This window comes from Mus caroli, chromosome 18 (genome assembly GCF_900094665.2).
Source record: "Mus caroli chromosome 18, CAROLI_EIJ_v1.1, whole genome shotgun sequence".
Lineage (NCBI taxonomy): Eukaryota > Metazoa > Chordata > Mammalia > Rodentia > Muridae > Mus > Mus caroli.
In genome coordinates, this window is record NC_034587.1 from 40308487 (window position 1) to 40332888 (window position 24402).

The 24402-nt window shown below is 41.3% G+C and overlaps 1 protein-coding gene across 1 annotated transcript in view; it reads left to right on the forward strand.

Moving 5' to 3' along the window:
* Stk32a (serine/threonine kinase 32A) overlaps positions 1 to 24402 on the forward strand; it is a 114195-nt gene that overhangs the window by 75933 nt on the left and 13860 nt on the right. Inside the window, exons 6-8 of the mRNA XM_021151143.2 lie at positions 7643 to 7680; positions 15572 to 15661; positions 23798 to 23895. Of these exons, the coding sequence (XP_021006802.1) occupies positions 7643 to 7680; positions 15572 to 15661; positions 23798 to 23895 (226 nt within the window). The remainder of the gene's footprint in view (positions 1 to 7642; positions 7681 to 15571; positions 15662 to 23797; positions 23896 to 24402) is intronic.

Consider the following 24402-nt stretch of genomic DNA (forward strand, 5'->3'; position numbering starts at 1 on the left):
AGCAGCATGGAAGTGTAAGCCGAATAAACCCTTTCCTCCCCAACTTGCTTCTTGGTCATGATGTTTGTGCAGGAATAGAAACCCTGACTAAGACACTGGGTGATTGTGAGAATATTCATAGATTATTGATCAGTGATCATCTTTGCTTTGCTGACTTATTTAAGGGTTGAGTTAGGAATAAGAACTAACTGTTGGGGGAGGAGCATCCTTTAGAGCAAGACTGGGTGAATCACAAAAGATCAGAGTGCAAAGATTTTGGAGGTCAGGCTGGCCTCTCTGCCCTGCCCTGCTCTGCACTTAAATGTAGCTGCTAGAGAGGCCCTCTCAAGCCTCTGTGACAGCTGTGTCACAGGCCAAGCTCTCATCGTGGTTCTCACTGTCACTGGAAATGTGAGACGGCAGAGGGCTCTTCTCTTTTCCTTGACTCCTTGACTTAATGCTTCTCCCAAACAATCCCCACTGAAGTTTAATCTGTATTCCACAGAGGGTCCTTCAACATCTGCTCCCTCCTGCCCTCTTCCCCACTCTACTGAAGAAACATATCTTTCTTGGGTGAAGACAGTTTAGGCTGTGGGGAGCTGGAGAAGCAGATAACACCGGTGGCTAATGATGTAGGCTTTGTTTGCTATAGGGGTGTGTAAGTTAAGTTGCTAGGAGCAATTGAGCAGAATAGTCTGTTGGATCGCACATTCAGACTATGGGAGAAGCCATGTGAGAAAGAGAAGGTTTTGGAGGATGGGTGACATGATGGGAAAAGAAGCTCAAGTTACTTAAGGCATGCAGACTGACACTTGCATGGCTCCTGACAACGAATAGATACTGCTTTCTTAACATATCATGGTTGTGATTGTTGAAATGCTGGGATGAAAATTACAAAGTGTTGTGAGCCTCAAATAGCCATCTGTACCTAAAAGGAAGATTAAATATGTTCAACACATTAACTGGACATTGGGAATATTTGCTGTTGGTCCTGAGAGCACAAGTCCCTCATCCAATCCTCTGCTGATGGTTTTTGAAACTCATCTTCCCTGGAGCAAACAATAAGAGATACTGGAGGTGAGCAGATGCAGCAAGACAGTTGGTGAAGCAAAGATTAAGGGCAGGCACTTGTCAGGCAGTGTAGACTTTATTACTGACCAGGGCTCTCTACCTTAGTCCTTACCACGGCTCTGTTACAGAGATTAGACTGTGTGTGCAGATAATGAAGGGGCAGGTATCTTGCATTATAGGACTGAGAGTATGCAGGAAGCAAAGAAGAGAGATGGGATTGTAAGTAAAGCTTACTAAAGGAAGTCTTATATATCTGGTCTGGGACACAGTCTGGTCCAGGAAACTCTATACTCTGCTTCCTGTTTCAACATATAGTGTGATTATAAGTACTCTCATCCTCCTATCTTATGCTTTTAATATAGGTCTAATTTGGGGACCACTAGCCTTTGTGTCACTATCAAAATGTTACAAATCATACACACGTGACATATCAATTAAAATATTAAAATTATTATTATTATTACCATCATCACTATTGTTATTATGATATCTCAAGACCTTGGAGGTAACCCAGCTGTGATATGTCATATACACATATGTGATATACAACATAAACAAAAACCAATCCAAACCAAACAAAACCTGTTGCCTAGTCAGAAATTGTGGGATGCTGGATATATTGATTTGGGTTTGGATACAATGAGTTTCTTGTTCCCCATTTTCACACATGCTGTGTGGGATTGTAGGGTAAGAAACTTGACTCCAGGGTAGGTGCAGTGAAGGGATGTAATTAGCCTATTAAACTCTACTAATGTCTTGTAAAGTCACTCAAGTGAGAAGGGCAGATATATCAGTTCCACTTGGACCCTGCCACAGGGAGCATTGTGTTTCTTCCCTGTTATTTCTAGTCCTTGAAGATAGAAACAGCTGGCTCGCTAAGAACCAGCCTTTGTTTGCTTGCTTGCTTGTTTTGTCAAACCAAGATGCAACAGATTCCATAAAATAAATACGTCCCTAGACTTGGGCTTTACCACTCACCAAAGTGAAAACCCCTGTCTAAAGTCCTCATACCCTCTCACTGCACAGAGATCAGCCTATCCCTCTCCCATGCATGCTCATATACTTACTAAAAGGGGGTCAGCTTTGCAATTGGCAGACAGTGAATGCAGTGTAACTGGCATGAAAGAGCTATTGGGAGCTTTTGGGTTTCTGTTTTGTGCTACAGAGTTTAGTACCAAGACACATGCAAAATTTTTTGATGAACATCTACTGAAACATTTTATTGTGTTCTGGCACTTTTGTGAGCCTCAGTTTGTTTCAGCATTAAACAAAACACAAAATGTCTTTTCTCAGAAAACTTGCATCCTAGTAGAAGAGAGAGAAGTAATGACCAACTCAACAATGGAATGATTGGTGGTAATGGAGTTTTACTAACGATATGACATGTCCAGGATGGAGATGGGGGAATGCACCATTCTCTCCAGCCATGGCAGTGGCCAGGGATCAGGACTGTGGGCATAAGGGGCTTTCTGGAAAGGGGGGGAAAGGAGGCCAGGGAGCTGGAGAAACCTGGCGTGTGGTGGAGTTTGACTCCACCTCTGTGTATACAAAGCAGCAATAAGTGATGTCATCCTTACTCCTCGTGGAGTGGAAGCCAGGGGGCTCAGGCCAGGAAGGCACATGGAGTGCAATACTCATTGCCAGATGCTAAGAAGATAATGGATTTTCAGGAGAAAACAGAAAAGAAGAAGAAAAAAAATACCACTGCAGTGCCTGATAGACAGAGGAGTGCCTTTCCAGCATCAGATTGTTAATTCTTAACTAACTTATCTACTGATGTACAAAATGAAGCTTCATCATCTTAGGTGACAAAATAAAGTGAATACTTGAACATGTTGAAGCCATAGCCACCTAACATCTTCAGAACTTTCCCATTGACTTATTGGAGATCTGTGTCCTTAAGTGATAAACCACCATTCTCTGTCTACTCAGCCTACAGGAACCTCTCTCATGTCCTCCATTTATATGCATTGGACTGATATACATATTCCATATAATTGGTACCATGCAATAATGGCCATTTTGTGTCTGGCTCTTTTCACTCAACACAGTGTCTTCTAGACATTAATGTGTTCATTAATGCTGTAGCATTTATAAGGATTCCATTGTTTTTAAAAGAACAGTACTCCATTGAAAGGATAAGCTATATTTTGTTTTTTTTTATTTATGTATCAATAGATACCTGGGTTGCTTTTGCCTTTTAGCTCTTGTGAATAATAATCCTGCTGTGGGCATGGGCACACAAATCTCTGAGCAAATTCTCATTCAAAGCTTTTGGATAAATACCTAAGAAATGAAGTTGCTTTATCATGTGGTGTTTTCATACTTTATGTTCTGGGAGATTCCCATGCTATTTCTGGCAATTCTGTTCTAAAGGTAGACTCATCGGGAGTTGCTAAGCAGTTGATGTTAGTAGTTCTAAAAGAAAGCTTAAGAGTTGCTTCAAGATTTTCACTGGAAATGGGAGAACTATGAGGCCTTTTAAAGGAGTCAGGAATTCTGGAATCACTTTGGTGTGGTGTGGGTGAGGATTATGGAGAAATAGTGACGGGTCTGTTCAAAGAATTTTTGTATTTTTCCTGGATCCTAAACAGATGATATCATCCACCAAGCAATTTTATGTACTTATCTGTAATTCCAGGGTAAGGACTAGAAATGTGCTTCATGTGCATTATCATTTGGCATGTAAATAATATTTAAAATCATAAGACTAAATGCAGTCATTTAGTGGGATGTAGTTCTGCATAGAGCCCAGTGTTTAGAGATCTGACCAAGAAGGCACTAGCAAAGGAGACTGACGTGGGTACTCTGTGGTCGAAGAAACCCAGTAAACTCTGAGTTTTTCTAAGCCATAAAAACAAAGTGTGTTGTGCAGGAAGGAGTGGTTACTCCCCCAAGGAGTGTAACGTGGCAACTCTGTGATGATTGCATTTGGCACAGTGAGGGGAATCGATGTACCTGACAAGAGTAATTTCAAGGACCCGAGGAGATGGAACACTGGTTAGTGATCTGAGACGTAAGTAACAGCTGCTCTCCCCAATTCCACCTGTCACCATTCAATCCAGAAGTGTCATAAAAAAATGGGGGGGTGGTTTGTGTGGCAACATATTTCTATAGAATAGACAGAGGAGTTAGTATGCAGCGCAAGGACATTTCCTAAGGGAAAGCAAAAAAGGCAAGAAGAAAGGACTCCAAGTCCCAGAAGAGCTTCTATGCCACAGCCAAAAGGAAGAGGATGGTAAATCAAAAGACAGGTGGGTCCAGAAGGTTCTCTTGTGTTTGTGAAGGGACAAGCTATGGTCAGCTACTGAGAGGTAGCAAGAGGCATGGGTGTAAGGGATTTGAGGAATGATCAAAATGTGGAGACCTCAGAGTAGGCAGGAGTCACAGCGTTGCCTGCCCCACCAACACTTAGTTGGAAGTGAACACTCAATATTATTTTCTTTCTATTGCGAGCTGAGTGGGGTTCCTTCAGGAGAACATATCTGTGTCATTTTCGCCTGAAGTCTTTTGAAGATCCTCACTGCTGATCTCTAAAATGGCCAGATTCAACACAAGTTCTCTCTCAATAGTGTACAAGGTTCCTTCACATCTCCACAGCACCCATTGGTGGCTGTTGGTTTTTTTCTTGTGTTTTGTTTTGTTTTGTTTTGTTTGATGAGCCTTTTAAATATGGTTGTTCTTCAGAATGTCTGAGAGGATCCCAATAATTGTGGACAGACACAGACTCTGATGGCTTAGGTCTGACCTGTGGCAGGGAGTCTTCAGTACTCCAAGCTCCTGAAGGGAACCTCAAACATATCCAGGCCTGTTGACTCCTAAGTTAAACCACCTTACAGACAGTCATCGTGAAACAATTATCTTAGGAAAGGTGGTTTCTTATTCTGATTTACTTTAGGGTACCAAAGTGTTGCCGAAGAAAGGAAATAGAGTTGAAATTCAGAACTGGAAGACTCAACTTGTTCTATCCAGAATTTTAATATAACTCTCCAAGTTTCTTCTCATACACGAATAAGCCATTTTATCATCCTGCAATTTTCCCTGTTCTGACTTAGAAGTTACCTCATTATAGTTTGAAAACCTGTGTAGTTAGATTCTAAGCTTATGTAATTCATTTTAAGGCTTAAAATTCCACATTTTATTAGATCTCTGCATAGTCTTTCTTTGATGTTGTGATAAACCTGTCCCATACCATTCCATAACTCTCTTGTCCAGTTCCTTTGGATCTTTTCTTCATCCTCCCTGAGGGAACAAGATTTTGTTTTCTCCCTGTTATCTGAGCACAGAGCCTCACTCAGAGTAAATACCTAGAGAGGAAATAAACAGAAAATTAAGGTAAAAATGTTCAGCCAAATCTCTCTAGTTTTTCTCTATTATTTTCTCAGTTTCAAGATAGGTTCTGGGAAATTAGTGGACAAAAAAAGATGAGAAAGTCCAAAGAGAATCAATTAAGATACTCAAGGATTTTATAGTAAATTCACAAAATGTAAAATTTGTGGAGATTCATTTCTGCCACAAACCCTTATAACTACAGGCAAAGACACATTGATATTGGTCTTGCCATACCCAACTTCATCCTTCCTGGGCCTCTTGCTTTCCTGGAAAACACTGATGCCAACTGGATACAATCTGAAAACAGAAGAAAGTGCCTGATGCCTGGCTTACCTCCAGCTTCCCACTACATAGTTTTGGTGGCGTGCAGTAGCACCTTGCCTGTACTGTTGGAACCACTTTCCTGGGTGCTAGAAGTCTTTCAAAGAAACCACCAGAGACTGTGACTCTATGCTATCCAAGAAACCATTTCAGGCACCAAGGAGGTCTTGAGCCTAAGCGTGATGAAGAGTTGCACGTAAGTGTGGCACATATTACTGGGGAGTCAAAACCACAAATAAATATTTGGTCTATCATTGGAAAGTCACTGAAGGTGGTTTCACAGAACGTTAAATCTCTGATTCTCGGGTGAATTTGCCATGTCTCCATGTGGTGGTGAGAGGGTCTGATTCAGGCTAAAGAGCAACAAATGCAGTAATGAGCAGGCAAGAGTTGGCAGGGAATGTATTAGAGCATCCTACATGTATGCACATGGCTGGAACAGAGAACCAGGAAATGCAATGGCTATTATGATATGTGTGAGTTTGGACTTGATAATCCTTCAAACAAAGGGTTTGGAGGCAAGGCTTCAATATTACCAGAGTGTTTAGCCACAGAAATCTGCAATTGGAATTCCAGCTACACTATCTTTCTAGTAAATTGTACCCTGTAATATAGAAACTCCTGCCACAGAGAAGGGTGATCTGTCTATGATATAGAATGAATTTAACAGCCTAAAACATATAAGGAAAATTTCAGGATTCAGAAGTTAAACCATTCCTCCTGAATGCTGGATATAGCATGTCCTGACTTCTGTTTACAAGTAAGTTTTCTTAAGCTTATTAATTTTGACCAAAAAAAAAAAAAAAAAGTCCAGCCTTGGTTTGTCAAAAGCTAAGGTCACTTTTTATTCTGACAACATAAAAGCCACTTGACCAAGCTGATAATGTGTTCCCAAACCTGTTCCTGAATTTCTTTCCTAATGGCTTTTGTGAATCTAGGCTGGAGCCTTTTAATGGCACATTAGGGAAGGATAGTGAAAGCCTGAGCATAGAGAATTGTGGGTTCTTATAAATTACAGTGCTAGTCACTGACTGGGGTGGACTGTCCAGTGTAGTCATCTCATGAGAACGTTGAACACACTGCTGGCCATCAGTCTTCATATTTGTTATTACAAGATACATTTTATTGGAAGAAAGTGTTTTTTGCTTACTCTCCCTGTCTTTTCTGTTTTATATTTTATTTCTAAAAACAGAAAATTTAAAGATACACACAGATAGATAGATAGATAGATAGATAGATAGATAGATAGATAGATAGATAGATAGATACTACACAATAAGAGGTTTTGTAAATATACAAGTGGAAATGAATTAAAATGGAAATGAATATGGAAATTTAAATAAATGTGCAAAATGAAATGAGCATTAATATCAAGCAAATTACCCTTACCTTCTCATGCAGTTACCTTTTTAGCTTTGAGAATGTCAGAAATTGACCATCTTAGCAAATATACAATGCTTCAACGCAATGCATATTATCTAGTCATCATGTTAAACACTAAGGCATAAAGGATTGGTCCATTTTACTACCCCTAGTGCAATAATTAAGCAATCAAAGGCATTGAACCATGTGTAGCTGGGATTTCACAGGACAATGACTAATGTTACTCATATGTTTTATGTTGGTGTAAATGTTCCATAAAACTCTGTGGACCAATACTTTCATGCTATAGCAATTAAGAATCTTTGTGAATGAGAGTAGCCCAGGTTCAGAGCCCAATTCTTCTATTTATGAATGTGTGACCATGGCTGAATCCTTAGTTGTCTACCCTCCACAGTTAATGTTAATTGTCTCGTAGATACTATGATAATGGGAGACAATGCTAGCACAACGTCTCAACCCAAAATAAGATCTATTGAGCATTTTTGCTTTTACCATATTCATTTGGCTGTTTGTCTTATTATGAACAACTTTGTCTTTTCCTTATTTCTTTCCCCAGGGATATGAAACCTGACAATATTTTACTTGATGAACATGGTAAGTAAATGATTTGCTTGTAATCATCTCTATGACAGGTATACAACACTCTGATTACCCTAGCTTGGTTCATTTGACATATATGTGTATATGCACACATATTTCTGTGTACAGACTTCCTCTGTGCATAAGAGAGATGAGACAGGGAAACTTTATTACAATGGACTAATCCAATAATAGACTCTTGAATAACATTGAATTGAAATAGTGAGAAAGTCATTTTCTTCCAGTGCTACGTCCCTTCCAGAAAAGTATTTGTGTTTATTTCAGTACTAGTTTTCCATATTCTCTTTCATGGAAAGATATCGCTTGTCCAAACAGAGACCATTGGCCAGGTATCTGCCAAGTAACTGAGATGGTTTTGTCTGGGTATCCTTTCATGCTTTGCTCTTTATGAAGGCAAATTCCTTCTGCATTTACAGAAGAGCTATCAAGCCTTATATTCAATTTTTTTTCAATTAAGAAGATAAGTGAGCTAAAAGAAAAATAATAATGTAATTATGCAAAAATAATGCAAAAATGGTATTATGGGACCCAGATATAAAATGATAGTGGAAAGTGGCACTAATCAAGGAGGGGGTTGTGAATGCCTAGAGTTTAAGAGCTCCTATTAGATACAAGCTTTTGCCAACATAATGAAACACGCAGAGTCTCTTTGTAACATGTTGAAAACGTTTTAATTTTATGTGTATTAGTGTTTTGCCTGTGTGTATGTCTGTGCACCATGTATGTACACTGCCAGGTCATAAGATGGCATATTGTTGCCTGGAACTGAAGTTGTAGATTGCTGTGAACCTCTTGTGGGTGTTGCTGGTGGAACCTGGGTCCTCTGAAAGAGCAGCGATTGCTCTTAACCACAGAGACATCTCCCCAGCTCTCTCCTCAATGCTTTACAATGTCTGTTTGTATTTATTTGCACTACATCAAGGAATCCTATATGGTGTACAGCTTTCATGGTGTAAATGGGAGAGTGCTTCTGATGGGCACTGTTAACAGTAAGTGTTTCCAAGTTCTGGGTGACTTATTAAGATAATTGAAAAAGTGCACCCAGATGGAAAAAGCATTTTGATTTCAAGACAGTAGAGGATACACTGCAAAGGAGCAGTAGCCTGCTGGAGTTAGAATGTCCAAGAGCCCCAGTTATTGTCTGAGTCTCATGGGGCCCAGGAGAAAGAGTTAGTTGCTAGGAGTAGGGTCTTTCTGTTTTGTTGGATAGACTTGAGTGGTGTAAACCCTTGTTTAATGTGAATGACCTTTCCCACAATGCATCTGATTTTAATAACATGCATGCCCAATTTCTAAAGCACAAGAGAGTAAATAGAAGATTTTACCTAAAAGCTCACTTGGAGGATACTGTAATGTACATGAATCCCAAGCCAGTTTGGGGTAGATGGCCAATGTTCCTGCCTCCCTCACCTCTGACTATGTCTTTAAATATGTTAAAAATAGAAGTAAGTATTGCTATATAACCATCAAGGAACAACCCAGTTTATTGTTTGAAGCAGGTGTACATGCAGAAGGAGGCAGGTAGGGCTCCTGGATGACTAGGGCCATTGTTGGAAAAGTAGTGTGTGCTGCTCAAGACATGTGGAGACCCAGGCTGCTCGGCTCCCTTGCCTATTCAAGAGTGGTGGCTTTATCCTTGTTCTGGGTTGGAAATCTTCTACAAAGCAAAACTAAACCTGTGAAGATCCTTATTTATTCCACATATTCACTAAGCAGGATTTGCAATTAGAAACAAAACTCCAAGTGTTACTTATGCCTTATCACTCATTTGCCTACTTGAATTGGAACTTGATTTTTCCCAGACTCCCCCTAGCTCAGAGAACTAAGAAACACCTTTGTGCATGGCCCCTGATCTCCAAGGACAAAGTCATCACTTATTTATGGTCTGTCTGAAGGGATTTTTTCCCCCCACTTCTTCCCAATGTCTTATTTCTTTAACTTTATAGCTTCTGACATTTTGGAACACATTTCTGAGTCTCAGAAATGTGAGCAATGTTGAGACTTAGCATGAAGGTGACCTTCATGAGAACCAACACCAGCTCTTCCAGCCTGCTATGGTAGGCATGATCTTCCCATGGCTGCTTTAAATACACTATATGCATCTTCGTAACTGAGGAGAAGGACAGCTGACAGAGGCCATTTTTTTTTTAATTTTTTATTTCATTTTTTTTATTTATTTATTTTTGTAATTGAAACAAAAAGCAACTCTGTGCCACCAAGACTTCTGGAAACGATAGCTGGCAAGCAGAACCAGGCGCTGGTTTGTTTCTTACCTTTCTTGACAGACAGCTGCCCTTAGGCAAGAATTTCTGTCACTTCATTTGTCAAGGCTGTGAGTAGAGACTGAGTAGCCCTTACCCAGGGAAGCATTTTCCATTTTGGTTTTAAAATTAGTTGTTAGAACATGCTTCATCCTGTTGTCCTTCATTTTACTTCCTTCTCCTCATTATTTTTTCTTGGAAATTGGTGATTATAGATGAGGGAGAAAGTGAGTGAGTCCATTAATCTTTGAGTTTAAATGCACAGAGAGCCTAACCATGGGAAAACTGATTATAGTGTTGTTTAAAGTGTTCATGCCAGAACCAGATTGCTTTAAAACCCAGTTGACTACTCACTAGCTCTCAGAGTATGGTGATGTTGACTTAAACAGTCTCTGTGTCTTCATCCCTTTGGAAAACAAGAATATTTACATCCTGGGGTCATTACAAACATTGACACAACAGTGGCTATACCAACCAATGCTGCAATGCCAACCATAACAAAAGAAAAGAAAACCTTTTTAGAACCAATGGGAAGCATGGTTTCCATGAAACTGTAGAGGCTCTGAGAGCTGAATGACTGTGTTAACACCCTGTGTGACTTTGTGTAGAGCAGCTTGTGTCGGATGTAGTCAAGATCTCTGTGGGTAGAGTATATCAAAATTAAGTGCTTACTAATCTTCCCCAGAGAATTACTTTGGCTCTCAAGATGCAATGCATGAAAGATTATTCTTTTCTTATTGAATCCTGAATTTAAACAAGACCAGGGTTCTTAGTCTTCGAACACCTCCACATGTCATGGTCTATTCTGACTTCCTTCACTTGGACAATTGTCTAAGGTCACCGTTCGTGACATTTTTGCTCCAGTCAGGACTTGGTAGCTTGAGGTGTGGGAAGTGTCTCCCCAGTCTTCCAGGGGGATGTTCCAGTATCTCAGGGAATCTCCAATGCTCTCTTTCATTCTCGTGGCTTCAAGATTTAATCATCGACAAGAGCAACAACAATAACAACAACAAGGATTATGTCGTATTCCCACTCTGAACTCCCCTTCAGAATTATTGCTTTTAATAAAAGAAAAAAATTATCTGGAAATGAGTAAAATAGGAGCAGACAAACAGAAAATCTGGGAAGCATTCTGTAAACACTATCCCGGGGAATCCTTTTCTTGATAAAATAATTGTTTTGAAGTAATTTTTATTTAGGTTACAAAATAAACCAGGACTTTAACACTGTTCCTGAACCAAAGTTCATTGTTCATAAGTGATTGAATTCCCCAGCTCCTGATGTGCTTGTTTCTATGAGAACCAGTGGGATGGATGCCTACCCTTTAGAGCAGCAGCTGCTCTCATCCTCCATGCACCTCTTAGAGATGGCGCTTCAATCATCTCTACCGCCACATTTTCAATATTTCACCCCTGGCCTGGAGATTTTAGCAGCTGTGAATTGCAGCTGTGCAATTTTTCTAACATGCATCCTCTGTGGTTCTCCTTTCAAGTGAGTGTTGTGTATGTCATTCGGCGGCGGCTATCTTAATTCACCTGAGCACAGTAATAGGCTAAGCCTTTGTTTTATACTAATGATTCATATTGTTCATATTCGCCAGCCAATAGTGGCATTTATGTGAGATCACCCAAGGTGGAGACTCTTTCCATGGCACAGCATTTGACGTAAAAAATGTTTTTCATTTTGAGCGTGGAAGTTACTGCTCCCTACAGATATCTCACTTATACTACTTCAGAACCAATATGGCAGCAGGTCTTGGGTGAATCACAGCTCACTGTCCTGAAACGTAAATTTTAACAGTTCAGTCCTGAGAGTGAGAAAGAAAAGCGTGTTTTATCTTATCAGCTTTCTCCATGCAGAGCCCAACAGGTGCTGAAAAACCAAGAAGATGTCGTATTGAAGATGTAGGCTGATGCACATGACCCCAGATAATGACGGCCATGTCTTACTAATGTTGAGAATATCTAACATCATAGGAAAAGCGTACTGGACATACTGTAAATACCTGCAAGCAGGAACAGTTTAATAATTATGGCCAGTATCAGCTGATTAAATACAATGTCCTAGAGAAATGTGTTGGTGGAAAGCACCTCAGACTAAGCAGAGTCACAGTGAGGAAGAATATAGCTAATGACAACAGTGGTGGCTGAACTCAGCAGCCCTGTAAAATGAGTTGAGATTATTAAGCTGTCCTAGGGGGAATCCCCCCGCCCAAGTATCTGGATCAGGAAATTCTTGGTCTTTTACCAGAGAACTTTTTACCAAACATCTTACAATGCCCAGGTCAGCTCCATAGCAAAGTCTTAATAACTCTAGTGTCTCTATAGTCCTGGTGTTAGGAAACTTTATTCCAGGAGTTGCTTAGAGGCCTGGATTGAAGAAGGCATACAACCCCACACACACACACACCCCATCTCAAGGGAAGTCCTCATTCCTCCAGTCCCATCACAGTGAGCTCACCCTTGGATGTCACCCTCCCAGCACAGGAGAGAACCTGGCAGGGAAGGAAGAGTTCAGGTGAGAAGCAACCTTGAAAATGAAGGCTCAGCCTGGAGGATGGCACCAGAAATTTGTTCATGACAGTTGGCTAGAGCCCCCATAAGTCCTAGGCCTCAGACAATTCTCTTGTTCTTTCTCAACCCCCACAGGGGAAAATGTCTGAGTTAATCAAAAGGAACTTGCTGCAAGTTACTCAGTCCTGTGATTTTGTGACAGAACACATGGCATTTTGGGAGATTCAGAATGGGAACCAAAGTGTCACTAGAGTAAAGTCTCAATCCTAAAACAGCCTCTAGATCTTAACTCCAATTCTGCCATTACTGGACCCTAGGAACTTTGCTATATGCAAAGTGTACAGCAGGGACTACTTCTCTGGGAAAAACTGGAACAGCATATTGAACCCTGAAGGAATCATGCAAATATTAATGGGAAAAATAAATAGTCAGGATTCATTCAGCCAAACTGTGCAGAAAGTTATCAGCGATGACCACCAGGCAGTTTTGTTTGTTTTTGTTTGTTTGTTTGTTTGTTTTCCTGAAACAATCTCATTATTCCACTGAGCCAGGTCTTCTTTCAAAGCAATGATGTCAAACTCCCTCTGGTATCACAGTCATTTGAAGAGTGTGTTTAAGTGCTGCTCCATGGAACTTAGTGCTTCTGATCCATAGATTAGGAGAGGTTCAGAGTTTTGCATTTCTTCCAAGTTCTCGAGTGGTGCTGATGCATCTCACTCAAGAACAGGCTCCGGGAGCTGGGCATATCCAAAGCATCCTTTACATTCCACTTCAACGCAAGTCTGTGTAACCTTTGAACTGATAATGGAAAACAGCCTCATGTTCCAGGAAAGGGTCCGTGCCTGGTTGCTCCTGACCGTCCATTTGGAGTTTGCTGTTTCCAATGCAGGCGCCAGGCTTTCCTGTCAGTCCAGATGTAGTTGCAGGGGAGTGAGACACAGGCATATATGTGTTTTGTAAACTGTATACCTTAGTTTCTGAAAGTGATTTTCCAGGATTCTGGTACCCTGACAAATGCTGGGCTAAGTCTTCCAAGGTCACTGCGAGCTTTCAGTTTCCTATAACCTTACGTAGTAAGAATGTAGTTAGAGAGCACAGCCGACTAGTCTAAGGTAGCATAGCTGGTTAAGGGTGGAGACTAGACTTAATGCCATACATTCTGACTCCAGAGAACAGGGTCATGGCAGTGACAGTTTCAGGCCCACTTAATTTGCATGGAGTTACCAAAGCATCCAATTCTTGGAGCATAATCAATAGAGAAGTATATGAAAAAGAAACTGAGACAGCCTTGACTATGTCAAGGAGAGCTACTGATTGTCATTCATTGGTGTCAATTGGCCAAGAACACTTTAAACTTTCAATTTGACTAATGCTGATTTTACCTTATGAAAATGTCCTTCGAACAAAAGGAAGTGTTTTTCTGCGCAAAACTGAACCATGTTGATGGGAATAGAGTTTTCCTTAGCCATGAGCTGTATGCTACCAGAGCAGAGCGTTGAGGTTTGCTCAGAGGAGTTAGGGACCCTGGAAGGAGAATCAGGTGCTGTTCCCTCTGAAATGCCATCTCATCAAAACAGCAGACACATGCAAATAGAAATGCCAATGCCTCACGCTCCGAGGAAGGCAGATAACTGGTGCGCCAACAGCTAACATAACAGGTTTGTTGGCCTGAGTTTTCCTGCACTGCCCTTTTCTTCCTTCCAGATATAAATGGAGGAACCCTGGAACACTATTTATGTAAGATGTTCTTCCTACAAAACTTAAGTGCTTCACATACCTTTTATTGCTGTGCATGACAACCTCAAAAGGCCCATTTTGTTGCTGTGTGTCATAACTTTCAGAGGCCCTAGATATCATCTAACCTGCCATTTTTAATTTTTTTATGAGTCTGTTTATTCATTTTATATTACCATCACAGTCCCCCTTCCTCCTCTTCTCCAAGTCCCCACCCCCCACACCCTCTCTCCCATTCACTCCTCTCCTTCCCCTTAGAGACTCTCCTTAGAGAAAGGTGCCAACCCACCCTGGCATATCAAGTCTTATCAGGACTAAATTCATCCTCTCTCAGTAAGGCCAGAAAAGGCAGCCTTGCTAGGGGAATGAGATCCAAAGGCAGTCAGTGGAGTCAGAAACAGCACCCATTCCAATTGTTAGGGGACCCACATGAAGACCAAGCTGCACATCTGCTACAAATGTGCCAGTGACCTAGGTGCAGCCTGCATATGCTCTTTGGTTGTTGGTTTAGTTCTGTGAGCCCCTGTGGGCTCAGGTTACCTGTCTCTGTGTCTCTGTAGGTCTTCTTGTGGTATCTTTGATTCCTCTGGCTCCTGCAAACCTTCCCCTTACTTCTGTTCTTTATTGTTTAATATAGAAAGCTTTAGGCTCAGTGTAGAAAAAGGACTTAATGTCTACTATCTGTGATGGAGGAGCAGAGGTCTGGACACAGACCATGTTTCCTAGACCCCAATCCTTTTAAAGAAAAGTCAGAATTTTTGCCTGTTGTCCCTTGATAGAACTTATTTTGTTAGAGGTCACTGAATGTAACCTGCCGTGTCCAGCTCCCCCATGCAAATGGTGTCTGAAAAGAAACAAACAAACAAACAAACAAAAAACAAAAAAAAAAACCCAAAAAACAAGAACATCAACAACAGAAAAATTGCCTGGGCTAGCATATCGTGATTGTAGTTGTATTTTTAAAAAAGATTCTGTAAGAGATCATGAGACTTGTGATGCTTTTCAAGACTAAGGCTGTATTTATCCTGCATGGTATACACAGAATGAACAGTGTAGCCCATGCCAGCAGACCATAATACACAGAAGAGCTCTTGGGGCATGAACTCATCCACCAAATTCCAAATAGTCTGAGGCTGAACTACAAGTTTATAGTCAGAGACTAATAGCTGCATACCGTGTTCTGGCTGCTGCAGACCTGCTGGTTTAAGACTTCATTGGCCTTGAGGCTGGAATAAGGGAGTTTTTATTGTCTGTACTCAGTTGCAGCTAGCATACCAGAACGAACAGGCTAAGCATCCGGGTCTTTTCAGTTAGATGTATGGCTGTTCTTCTTGGGGGAAGGGATTTAACATTCTCCTGGTCTTCCTCTCCCCATAGGGCATGTGCACATCACAGACTTCAACATTGCTGCCATGCTGCCCAAGGAGACCCGGATCACCACCGTAGCTGGCACCAAGCCTTACATGGGTGGGTATGAGCAGCTTCATGAGTGTTTTCTGTTTGTAAGAACAGATTTTTTGTTTCTGAGTCTTCTAGATACCACTCACTGTGGGTCAAATCCATAAAGACTTGGACCTGGAGCTGCCAAGCTCCTTTCTGGTTGACTTTATGTGGGGACTATTGATTTAATGGGTCTGAAATGAGGCTGAGGCCTCTGCATTAGCAAGCGACATGGGGTGATCTTGATTCACAAGGGACATCAGGCACATTCTGCAAATGCTATTATATGACCTTGTGCATCTGTTTCTGAGAAAAAAGTATGACCTGTGGAAGGGTTTTGAGATGACAGTGACCTATTAACAAGCAACAAACATAATGTCTCTACCTCGTGCAATTCACATGCCAGTGGGAGAGAATACAAAACAAATAGAACAAAAAGAATCAGAAATAAGTAGAGTCATAACGTATGAGAAGATTAATACTTTCAGTGTTTTTTCTTTTTCTTTTAATTAGATATTTTCTTTATTTATATTTCAAATGTTATCCCCTTTCCCAGTATTCCCCCTCCCAGAAATTCCCTATCCAATCCTCCCTCCCACTTCTTCTATGAGGGTGTTCTTCCATTCACTCACCCACTCCCACCTCCCCACCCTCAATTCTCCTATACTGGAGCATCTATTGAGTCTTCACAGGACCAAGGACCTCTCCTCCCTTTTATGCCTGACAAGGCCATTGTCTTAGGGTTTTACTGCTGTGAACAGACACCATGACCAAGGCAAGTCATAAAAAAAAACAACATTTACTTGGGGCTGGCTTACAGGTTCAGAGGTTCAGTCCATTATCACCATGGTGGAATCATGGCAGTAGCCAGGCAGGCATGGCACAGGCAGAGCTGAGAGTTCTATGTCTTCATCCAAAGGCTGCTAGTGGAAGGCTGACTTCCAGGCAACTGGGGTGAGAGTCTTAAGCCCACACCCACAGTAACACACCTACTCCAACCAGACCACACCTCCAGATGGTGCCACTCCCTGGTCCAAGAATATACAAACCATCACAGCCATCCTCTGCTATATATGCAGCTGGAGCCATGTGTTCTCTTTGGTTGGTGGCTTAGACCCTGGGATCTCTGGGGTGGGGGTGTGGTCTGGCTGGTTGATATTATTGTTCTTCCTATGGGATTGCAATCACCTTCAACTCCTTCAGTCCCTTCTATACCTCCTCTATTGGGGACAAAAACTAGACATATGCACAAGGCAGTAAAGTTTTCAAACCACCATCTCAATTATGGGATTAGCTTCAATTTCATTTTCATAACAATCTCATCAATGAGGTTATTGTAAAAGAGGACTAGGTCATGCCTAAGAACTGTTCTGCTATGTGCATGCCTTTATTTACAGTGGTTTATGGAACCACTTTTTTTTCCCCTTGATGATTAAGAACTCACAAAGCAGTGATTCACAATGTAGGGTTAGGCATCAAACAGCCCATAAAATCTACATTTATTCGTCATAGCAACAAATCAGCTACAAATTCCAACTTCAGATGCTAGTGCTTTTGTCTGCAGAGAGACACTATGTCAGTAGAACTTTCGGTACCCCGTCTCCACTCTGGAAAATATAGAGAACTATTTATCAGGAGGCATGTGGTTCTCACAGTAATGGAATGCTTCCTTTTCCATATCATTTCTAAAGATGTGACTTAATACTCGTAATTATTTGTTAATTATTGGGTTGGCAGTAATAGTAGGATCCTAAGATTCGGGTTTGGGTTAGATGTCTGTCTGTATGCTGGGCAAGCTGACTCCTGATTTAACAGACCCTAGTTGTTCCTGAGGGTTTGTTGACTGCAAGTCTTAGCAGTGGAGATGGAACTTGACTGTGTTTCGTGGAGCTAGGTTGAACCTGTGGTCTAGCCTCATGAGGTACCTCCACTGCGGGGTTAGAGTTTAAAGGGAGACTCACATCTGTATATCTCACATCTGGAAATGCCAACAGTTGCATCAGACTTTCTCAAGGTGAATCCTCTGAAATCATCAGACTTAGAAAGTCATTAGGTTACTACTGTGCAAGCTGAATTGACAAGCTCTGCCAACCCTGGGACAGACTCATCATACTTGCGGGGGGATTCCATGATCCCCCCCCCTTACATGTCAAAGCATAAGCCGTGCTTACTAGGAAACAAGAGATGGAGAAATCTAAGGGCCAGCCCAGTCTTGCATCTCTACTCTGAGTTGTAAAATGTCCAGTCTGGTGAGGTGGCTGAGTGAGCTCTCAGAGACCTCTTTTCAAAGTCAACAGTACTGGATTTTAAGATATCTGAAACATTGTGATAATCAAAGGGATTAAAATTTATTAGGTCCTGATGGTTAATAAGCTATCAGTGGGGTGGGGGTGGGATACCAACCAGATAAAGCAAGACATGAAACAATGCAGGATTGCTAGCAGATGATAGAAGAAGGAAGTCCGCTTTCCATTTCTGCAACTCTCTTAATTAGTTAAGATCTCAAAGCTGCTGAAATGGAAAGGGTGGAATGAATGGTACAAGCTACATACGCTCAAAGGATTTCATAGAAAAATGTCTGAACTTGAAAGATGGAGAAGAGCAATGCCACTTTCCATTCTCTCTTTTAGTTTATCCTCTTTCCTCCCTGTGATGAGACACAAGGGAAGGGGGACTCTTACATAAAAGTCCACCACTAGACTGTCTCCAGAAAAATAAAAGTGAGCCTTATTTTATGTAACACTTGAACAACTGCGGATTTCATGGCTTTCAATGACCAGTGGGGGGAATAAATCTCTTTTGTCACTTCTAAAATACTCGGCACATAGAATTCAGACCATTTTTCTTTCTGAAACCCATGGCAATCAAGTGATAAAAGGGAATATCCAGGCCTGCTGGTCTGTCCAGTTTGTCCCCCAGGCTTCCTGGGTTTCCACATTATAGGCTATTTTCTTGGCGCCAAATCAGAAAGAGTGCATCTGGGGTTTCTAGGGATAATTTCCATGGTGACAGAAGTTGGTTGGGGCACCCTTCTCTCCTCTCCTCCATAATTTTAAGCATATATCTGTATAATTAATTTTTCACAATTGTCATATCTAGCATTTCATAGAGTAAAATGAGTAAATCGGAATGTAGGCACGAGGTCAGGCACTGGCCAACTTTCACATTTTTAGTGGGCAATTGTAATATTTATCAAACTCTTTCTGTAGACACATTTATCTTTACATTTCTAGAAACTAGATTAGACTACGCTTCTTTAATATAAATAAAGGTTCTAACAATTGTTATCATGTAGTGAGCACTTACAATGTCCCAGACGCTTTGCTAAGTCTTCAATATTTATTGCATCATCAAAACAATCCTGTGAGGTAGATATTGACACTATTTTTATTCATACATTAAAAACGTCCAACCCAGAGAGAAAATGATATGATCATAACCATAGAGCAAGTGATTGACAGAGCATGAAATTAAACCTGAATCTAGAGACATTTAGCCTGGAACATTTGGGGGGCTGGCAGTGATAATGGTATAATGACTGACATTTGCTAGCAAGCTGAGCACATTCTGGGAACAAGCCTTGGGTCACTGGCTCTAAAAACAGTTCTATATGACAGTAGCTGTTGCTCCTTCCACTTTAGAAGTGACCAGTCTGATCAGTTAGGAAACAGGTCCAACGAGGAACTAGGAGCATGGTCTAAGCCAGTGGCTCTCAACCTATGGGTTGGGCTCCCTTTAGGGGTGAAATGACCTTTTCATATATCAGGAATCCTGCATATCAGATATTTACGTTATGATTCATAAACAGTCCAAAATGACAGTTATGAAATGACAATGAAAATAATTTTATGGTTGGGGTCCACACAACCTGAGGAACTGTACTAAAGAGTCACAGCATTAGGAAGCACTGGGTTAAGCCATCTGATGCCCTCGGTTCAAGTCAGTCAACACACCGCTACTGAAAATGGTACCCTCTTCCCTCTGCCCTCAGAGTCTGAGTCTTGTCTGATGACTAATGCTGTTCATTTTTCCATGTTAGTAAACAGAACTAACATTCTTGGCATGTCTCTGTAGATCAGAATGTACAACCACAATATGTCTCATTTCCTCTATTGTCGAATACTAGATAGTAGCATGTGATAGCTGTTGTTTTATTGGTAGAGATGTGCCCTGTCTCTTCATTGGTTTGAGGCAGACAGAGCCCCTCCATGTTGCTCTGGCTGGCCTGGAACTTACTACATAGCTCAGACTTTGAACATGCAGCAAGCTTCTTGCTTTTGTCTGTTGACTGCTGGGATGCTGGCATGAACACTGAACTTTTTGTTAATATGATCAAACTGTTCTCATTTGTTTAGAGGGCTGGGACTCTTGCCCAAGGCTTGGCGCATGTAGTCCATGTGCTGTCTTTCAGGTGTGTCTGTGGTCTTGCTTCAGGGTATCTGCTATGGATGCTATTATATCTATCTAGATTCTCTTATTCTCAGATAGTAGATATTATTGTACTCATTTTTACTTAACACCGATTCTACATACACTACTTTCACCGAGCAAATATTTAAGGACTTTATTTTCATTAGGTTATTAAATTAATATCGGGAAATTCTATGTAAAATCATGTCTCTTCCATGCTGATTTGAAAATCATTCATCATCATTTAAATAACTTCATATACTAGCATCAGTACTCTGGGGCTTTTGGTATTAATTACCATAGCTTTATTTTAGTTAATTTTATTTATCTACATTCCAGGCATTGGCTCCCTTCTTGGTGCCCCTCCACAAGTTTCCCTCTTAGCCGGGGCCTCAAGGCTCTCAGGAATAAAGCACATCTCCCATTGAGTCTAGACCAGCTAAACCTCTACTACATATGTGCCAGGGGCCTCAGATCAGCACCATGTATGCTCCTGGTTGGTGGCTCAGCCTCTGGGAGTTCTCTAGAATTTGTGTTAGTTGAGCCTGCTGGTCTTCCTATGGGATTGGTCACTCTCCCCTTCAGCTTCTTCAATCCTCCCCCTAATTCAACCATAGGGGTCCCCGACTTCAATCCAATGGTTGGGTGTAAGTGTCTGTTTCTGTCTCAGTCATCTGCTGGTTTACCATATCTTTATAATATAAGTTATATATGGGATATACAGTTATTTTTCTGTTTATTTTTCCCCAAACTCATCATTTGTACATTTTTTCCCCAAGAATGATATTTGGGATCATTTCTGTAAAATCTTGTGAGTTGTTTTCGTTATATTATAGAATTTTTTTTGGGGGGGGGGTGTCTTTCCTTACAACCTGGCAAAAGCCCAATGTCTATGTTTTTAAGCTGTGAACACATCAGATGATGATGATCAAATACCCAATTAAACATATAAAATACGGCAAGCCTATTAGTAATCAGTGGAGATTCATTTTAAATTGCAATGAAATAAAACGGCACCTGCACCAAATCAATGCAAGGGTGGAAAAGACTGTTGAACAAAAGGAACTTTGGCCCCCTGGTCTTGGTGTAAACACACAGCCCTTTGGTGAGTAGCTTGGCCTTATCTGGCTGTGTGAAATGCACACCCAGCATATCCCACGCTGACAACATCAGTAAAGATACAAGATCATACTGGCCCAGGAATGGTCAAAACAGCACTGTTTTTAGCACTCCCAAATTGAAAATAACCTGAACAGCCATCCACAATGGGACAGGTATGTTAATGTAGCATTAAATTCAAAGTAAACACACCTGGTAATGCGGATAAATCACAAACAAATACTGAACTATAAAAGCAAGACAGAGATGACTACAGAGCTGAGCATTTGACTTGATAGAACGCAAAGCTGTTTTCCTTCCTTCCTCCCCCTGCCCCATTTTGCTTTGTTAATGTTTCCCTCACTATCCTTGCTTGAAACAACTTTTGTAATTAGCTATGCAGCTAGCCACTCCCTCAGCCCACTAGTTTATGGCCCCCTGGAGGTATATATAGTATAGGCGAAATTAAACTCCTGTTTAGCCACTTCTATATTATGTTAAATAATTACTCAATTATAAGTCAGGATAGTGAGTTCCAGGCAGGGTGGACAGGGCAGAGTACAGTGGTGGGGGTAAGATTGTGCTTCTCAATGGGTGTGATAGTTACAGGGACGCTGGCTTCTGAATACTTTCTCGCTTCTCTTATGTTTTAGATACTTTCTGAATGTATATGTTGAAAGACTCTTTAAAAAAAAAAGTTCCACACAAAAGCACCCCTCCAGTCTATTTGGAGGAAAGGGGGTGTCTTTCCAGTTCTGTGTGGCTTCTCTCAGGAGCAGGGCATTTTCTCAAAGAATCATAGAAACCCCCTCAGCATCTCCCTCTGCATCTTTGAGGTCTTAAAAGTGTCGTGGTACTTTTGTGTGTTGTGGTTTTTTGCTCTTAAACTCCCAACCTAATTGCTCAGTGCTTAGCACACCATGAATATTTGCTTAGTAAAGGAATGCATATACGAATGCCTCCGTGATTGAAAACAGAAGAAATAGGAGGCAAAAAGATACTCACTTGCAGTGGAAAATATCAACAACAACAACAAAATAGTCACATCTCTTCCCAGAGTGGCCTGATATGCCAGTGTGCTACTTTAATGGAGTAAAGCTTATTTTGTTTGGCGTATCTCTAAAAGCAGTGCCTCTGCCATGCCTCCAAATTGTCTGGATGTCTTCTAAGTGCAATGCTTGACACCTGTCTCCTTGGAGATGATTTGGGGTACATTATTGCAAAAGAACACAAAAATACAATCCGTTCTATCTGGAAGCTTCTAACTGGGGGTGGGGTAGGTGGGAGCAGAGTGGGGTCAGGGCCATTATCTCCCCAGATGCACTGGGACTTGGGACTGGAAGACAGGACACAGTGATGTGTGAAACAGGAATTCACCAGGGCATGAGACCCATTTAGTCCCCCACCGAAAAGCTCTTAGAGTCAGTCCTGAGCATAAGAATGCGATGGTCTACACTGGTAATAGGAAGCTGTCCATAGAAATTTAGTCAGAACTAAAATGAATAGGCAAGCAGGCTTCAGTATACAGACCCATGTCCTCTGGAATGTATACTGGTTTTGTGTGTATGTGGTTTTTGTTTGTTTGTTTGTTTGTTTTTTCATTTTTTGCCTTTTTTTTCCTTAGTACTTTGCAAATGGCATGCACTAATGTTAACATTTGGACATGTATTCATTCATTTAATTTACAAACTAATGAAGAGGGTTTTTGTTTTCGTATTCTGATCTTGCCTGTGCCAACTTATTTGCCTGTGGGCACCACAGGCGGTAGAAGTGACATTTGAACCCAGTACAGCTGCAGAACTAATGACCACAGGTCTGGCTTCAGTGTCCATTCATCTGTGCAATAAACGTCTGTCTACTGACTCTGACTGTCAGGCTTTGTACTAGGCACTGTGTGTGTCCCAGTGAGCAACAGCCCCAAACCCAGCCTTGCCTGGACCTTAGCTTCCCCTGTTCTAACATTTAGGACCTACGTAGTTTTCTTAGAAAGGTATGGCAAAGTGCTGAAAGAAGGCCTGGGGTGGGGACGGGGGGCCATCTCTGAGGGTTCAGTTGATGGTGACTGTACTTTCTAGGAAAGTCAACTCAGAGTCTATACTACAAAGTATAAATGTCCCAAGGATATTCAAAGGGCTAAACTTCCTGGGGTGCCCTTGCTTCTGATTCTCCTGCCCTCACACACAACAGGAAGCTACATTTGTCCCCTTCGACGCTTCCAGGTATCCCCAAGACAGAGAGCCAAGCTATTATGAACACTGTTTGAGACTGTTAAATGCATTCAGCTCCTTTAGTGTCAACTCCCCAGATCAAGACAGCAAGCTGCCCTCAGCTCTTTGTTTCTAAGTTAGCAGCTCATTTGAGGCCCAATAGGACCTACAATGTAAGAGGCTCATGATCTAAACAAGAGACGAATTTGTCCATTAAGGCCTGCGTGTGGCTGTTTATGTTAGCTGATGAATGGGGCTGCTGAGAAAGCTTAAAAGAAAAATTAGAAAATGTTGCCTGCTGTGCACAATCTACCAAAGAATAATAAACATCGGAGAATATGTTTACACCTTTCAAGCTGCTAATTCTCCTTTGGAGGAAACGTGTTGGGAAAATAGATTGATTGGAGTCTTGGGGAGTGGATCTGACCTTTTCTGTGTCTCGCCGCAGCACCGGAGATGTTCACCTCCAGGAAGGAAACAGGCTACTCCTTTGCTGTCGACTGGTGGTCCCTCGGGGTGACGGCTTACGAACTGCTGAGAGGCCGGGTATGGTAGAAGCACACTCTCTCGTCTATTTTTATTCCAGGAAAAAAAAAAAGTTTTAAAACATCTGTTTGCGTGTATGTTATCTGTGAATGAACACCACATGCATGCATGCAGTACCCACGAAGGCCAGGAGAGGGCACCGGATTCCCCTGGAACTGGACTTTCAGGTGTCAAAACCCTACCCAGGACCTTTGCCAGCACAGCAAGTGCTTTTTAGTGACTAACCCATCTCTCCAGCCTCTTCGGGTTCCATTCAGAATGAAAGAATGCATTGTTTGCTAAAACCAAGCAGATTGTATGAAATCAGAAAACACCTACACTGTCTGGTGTTAATAATATCCCCTTGAGATCTCTGCACAGGTTAATCCATATGTGTCACCAAATCTGTCACTTAATATTAATTACACAGGTTAGTTAATAATATGGATATAAAAAACTCCTGGTGGAGGGAAATCAATATATCTCACTATCTTGGGTAAATAAAACTGTCTGTTTAAAGAAAATCAT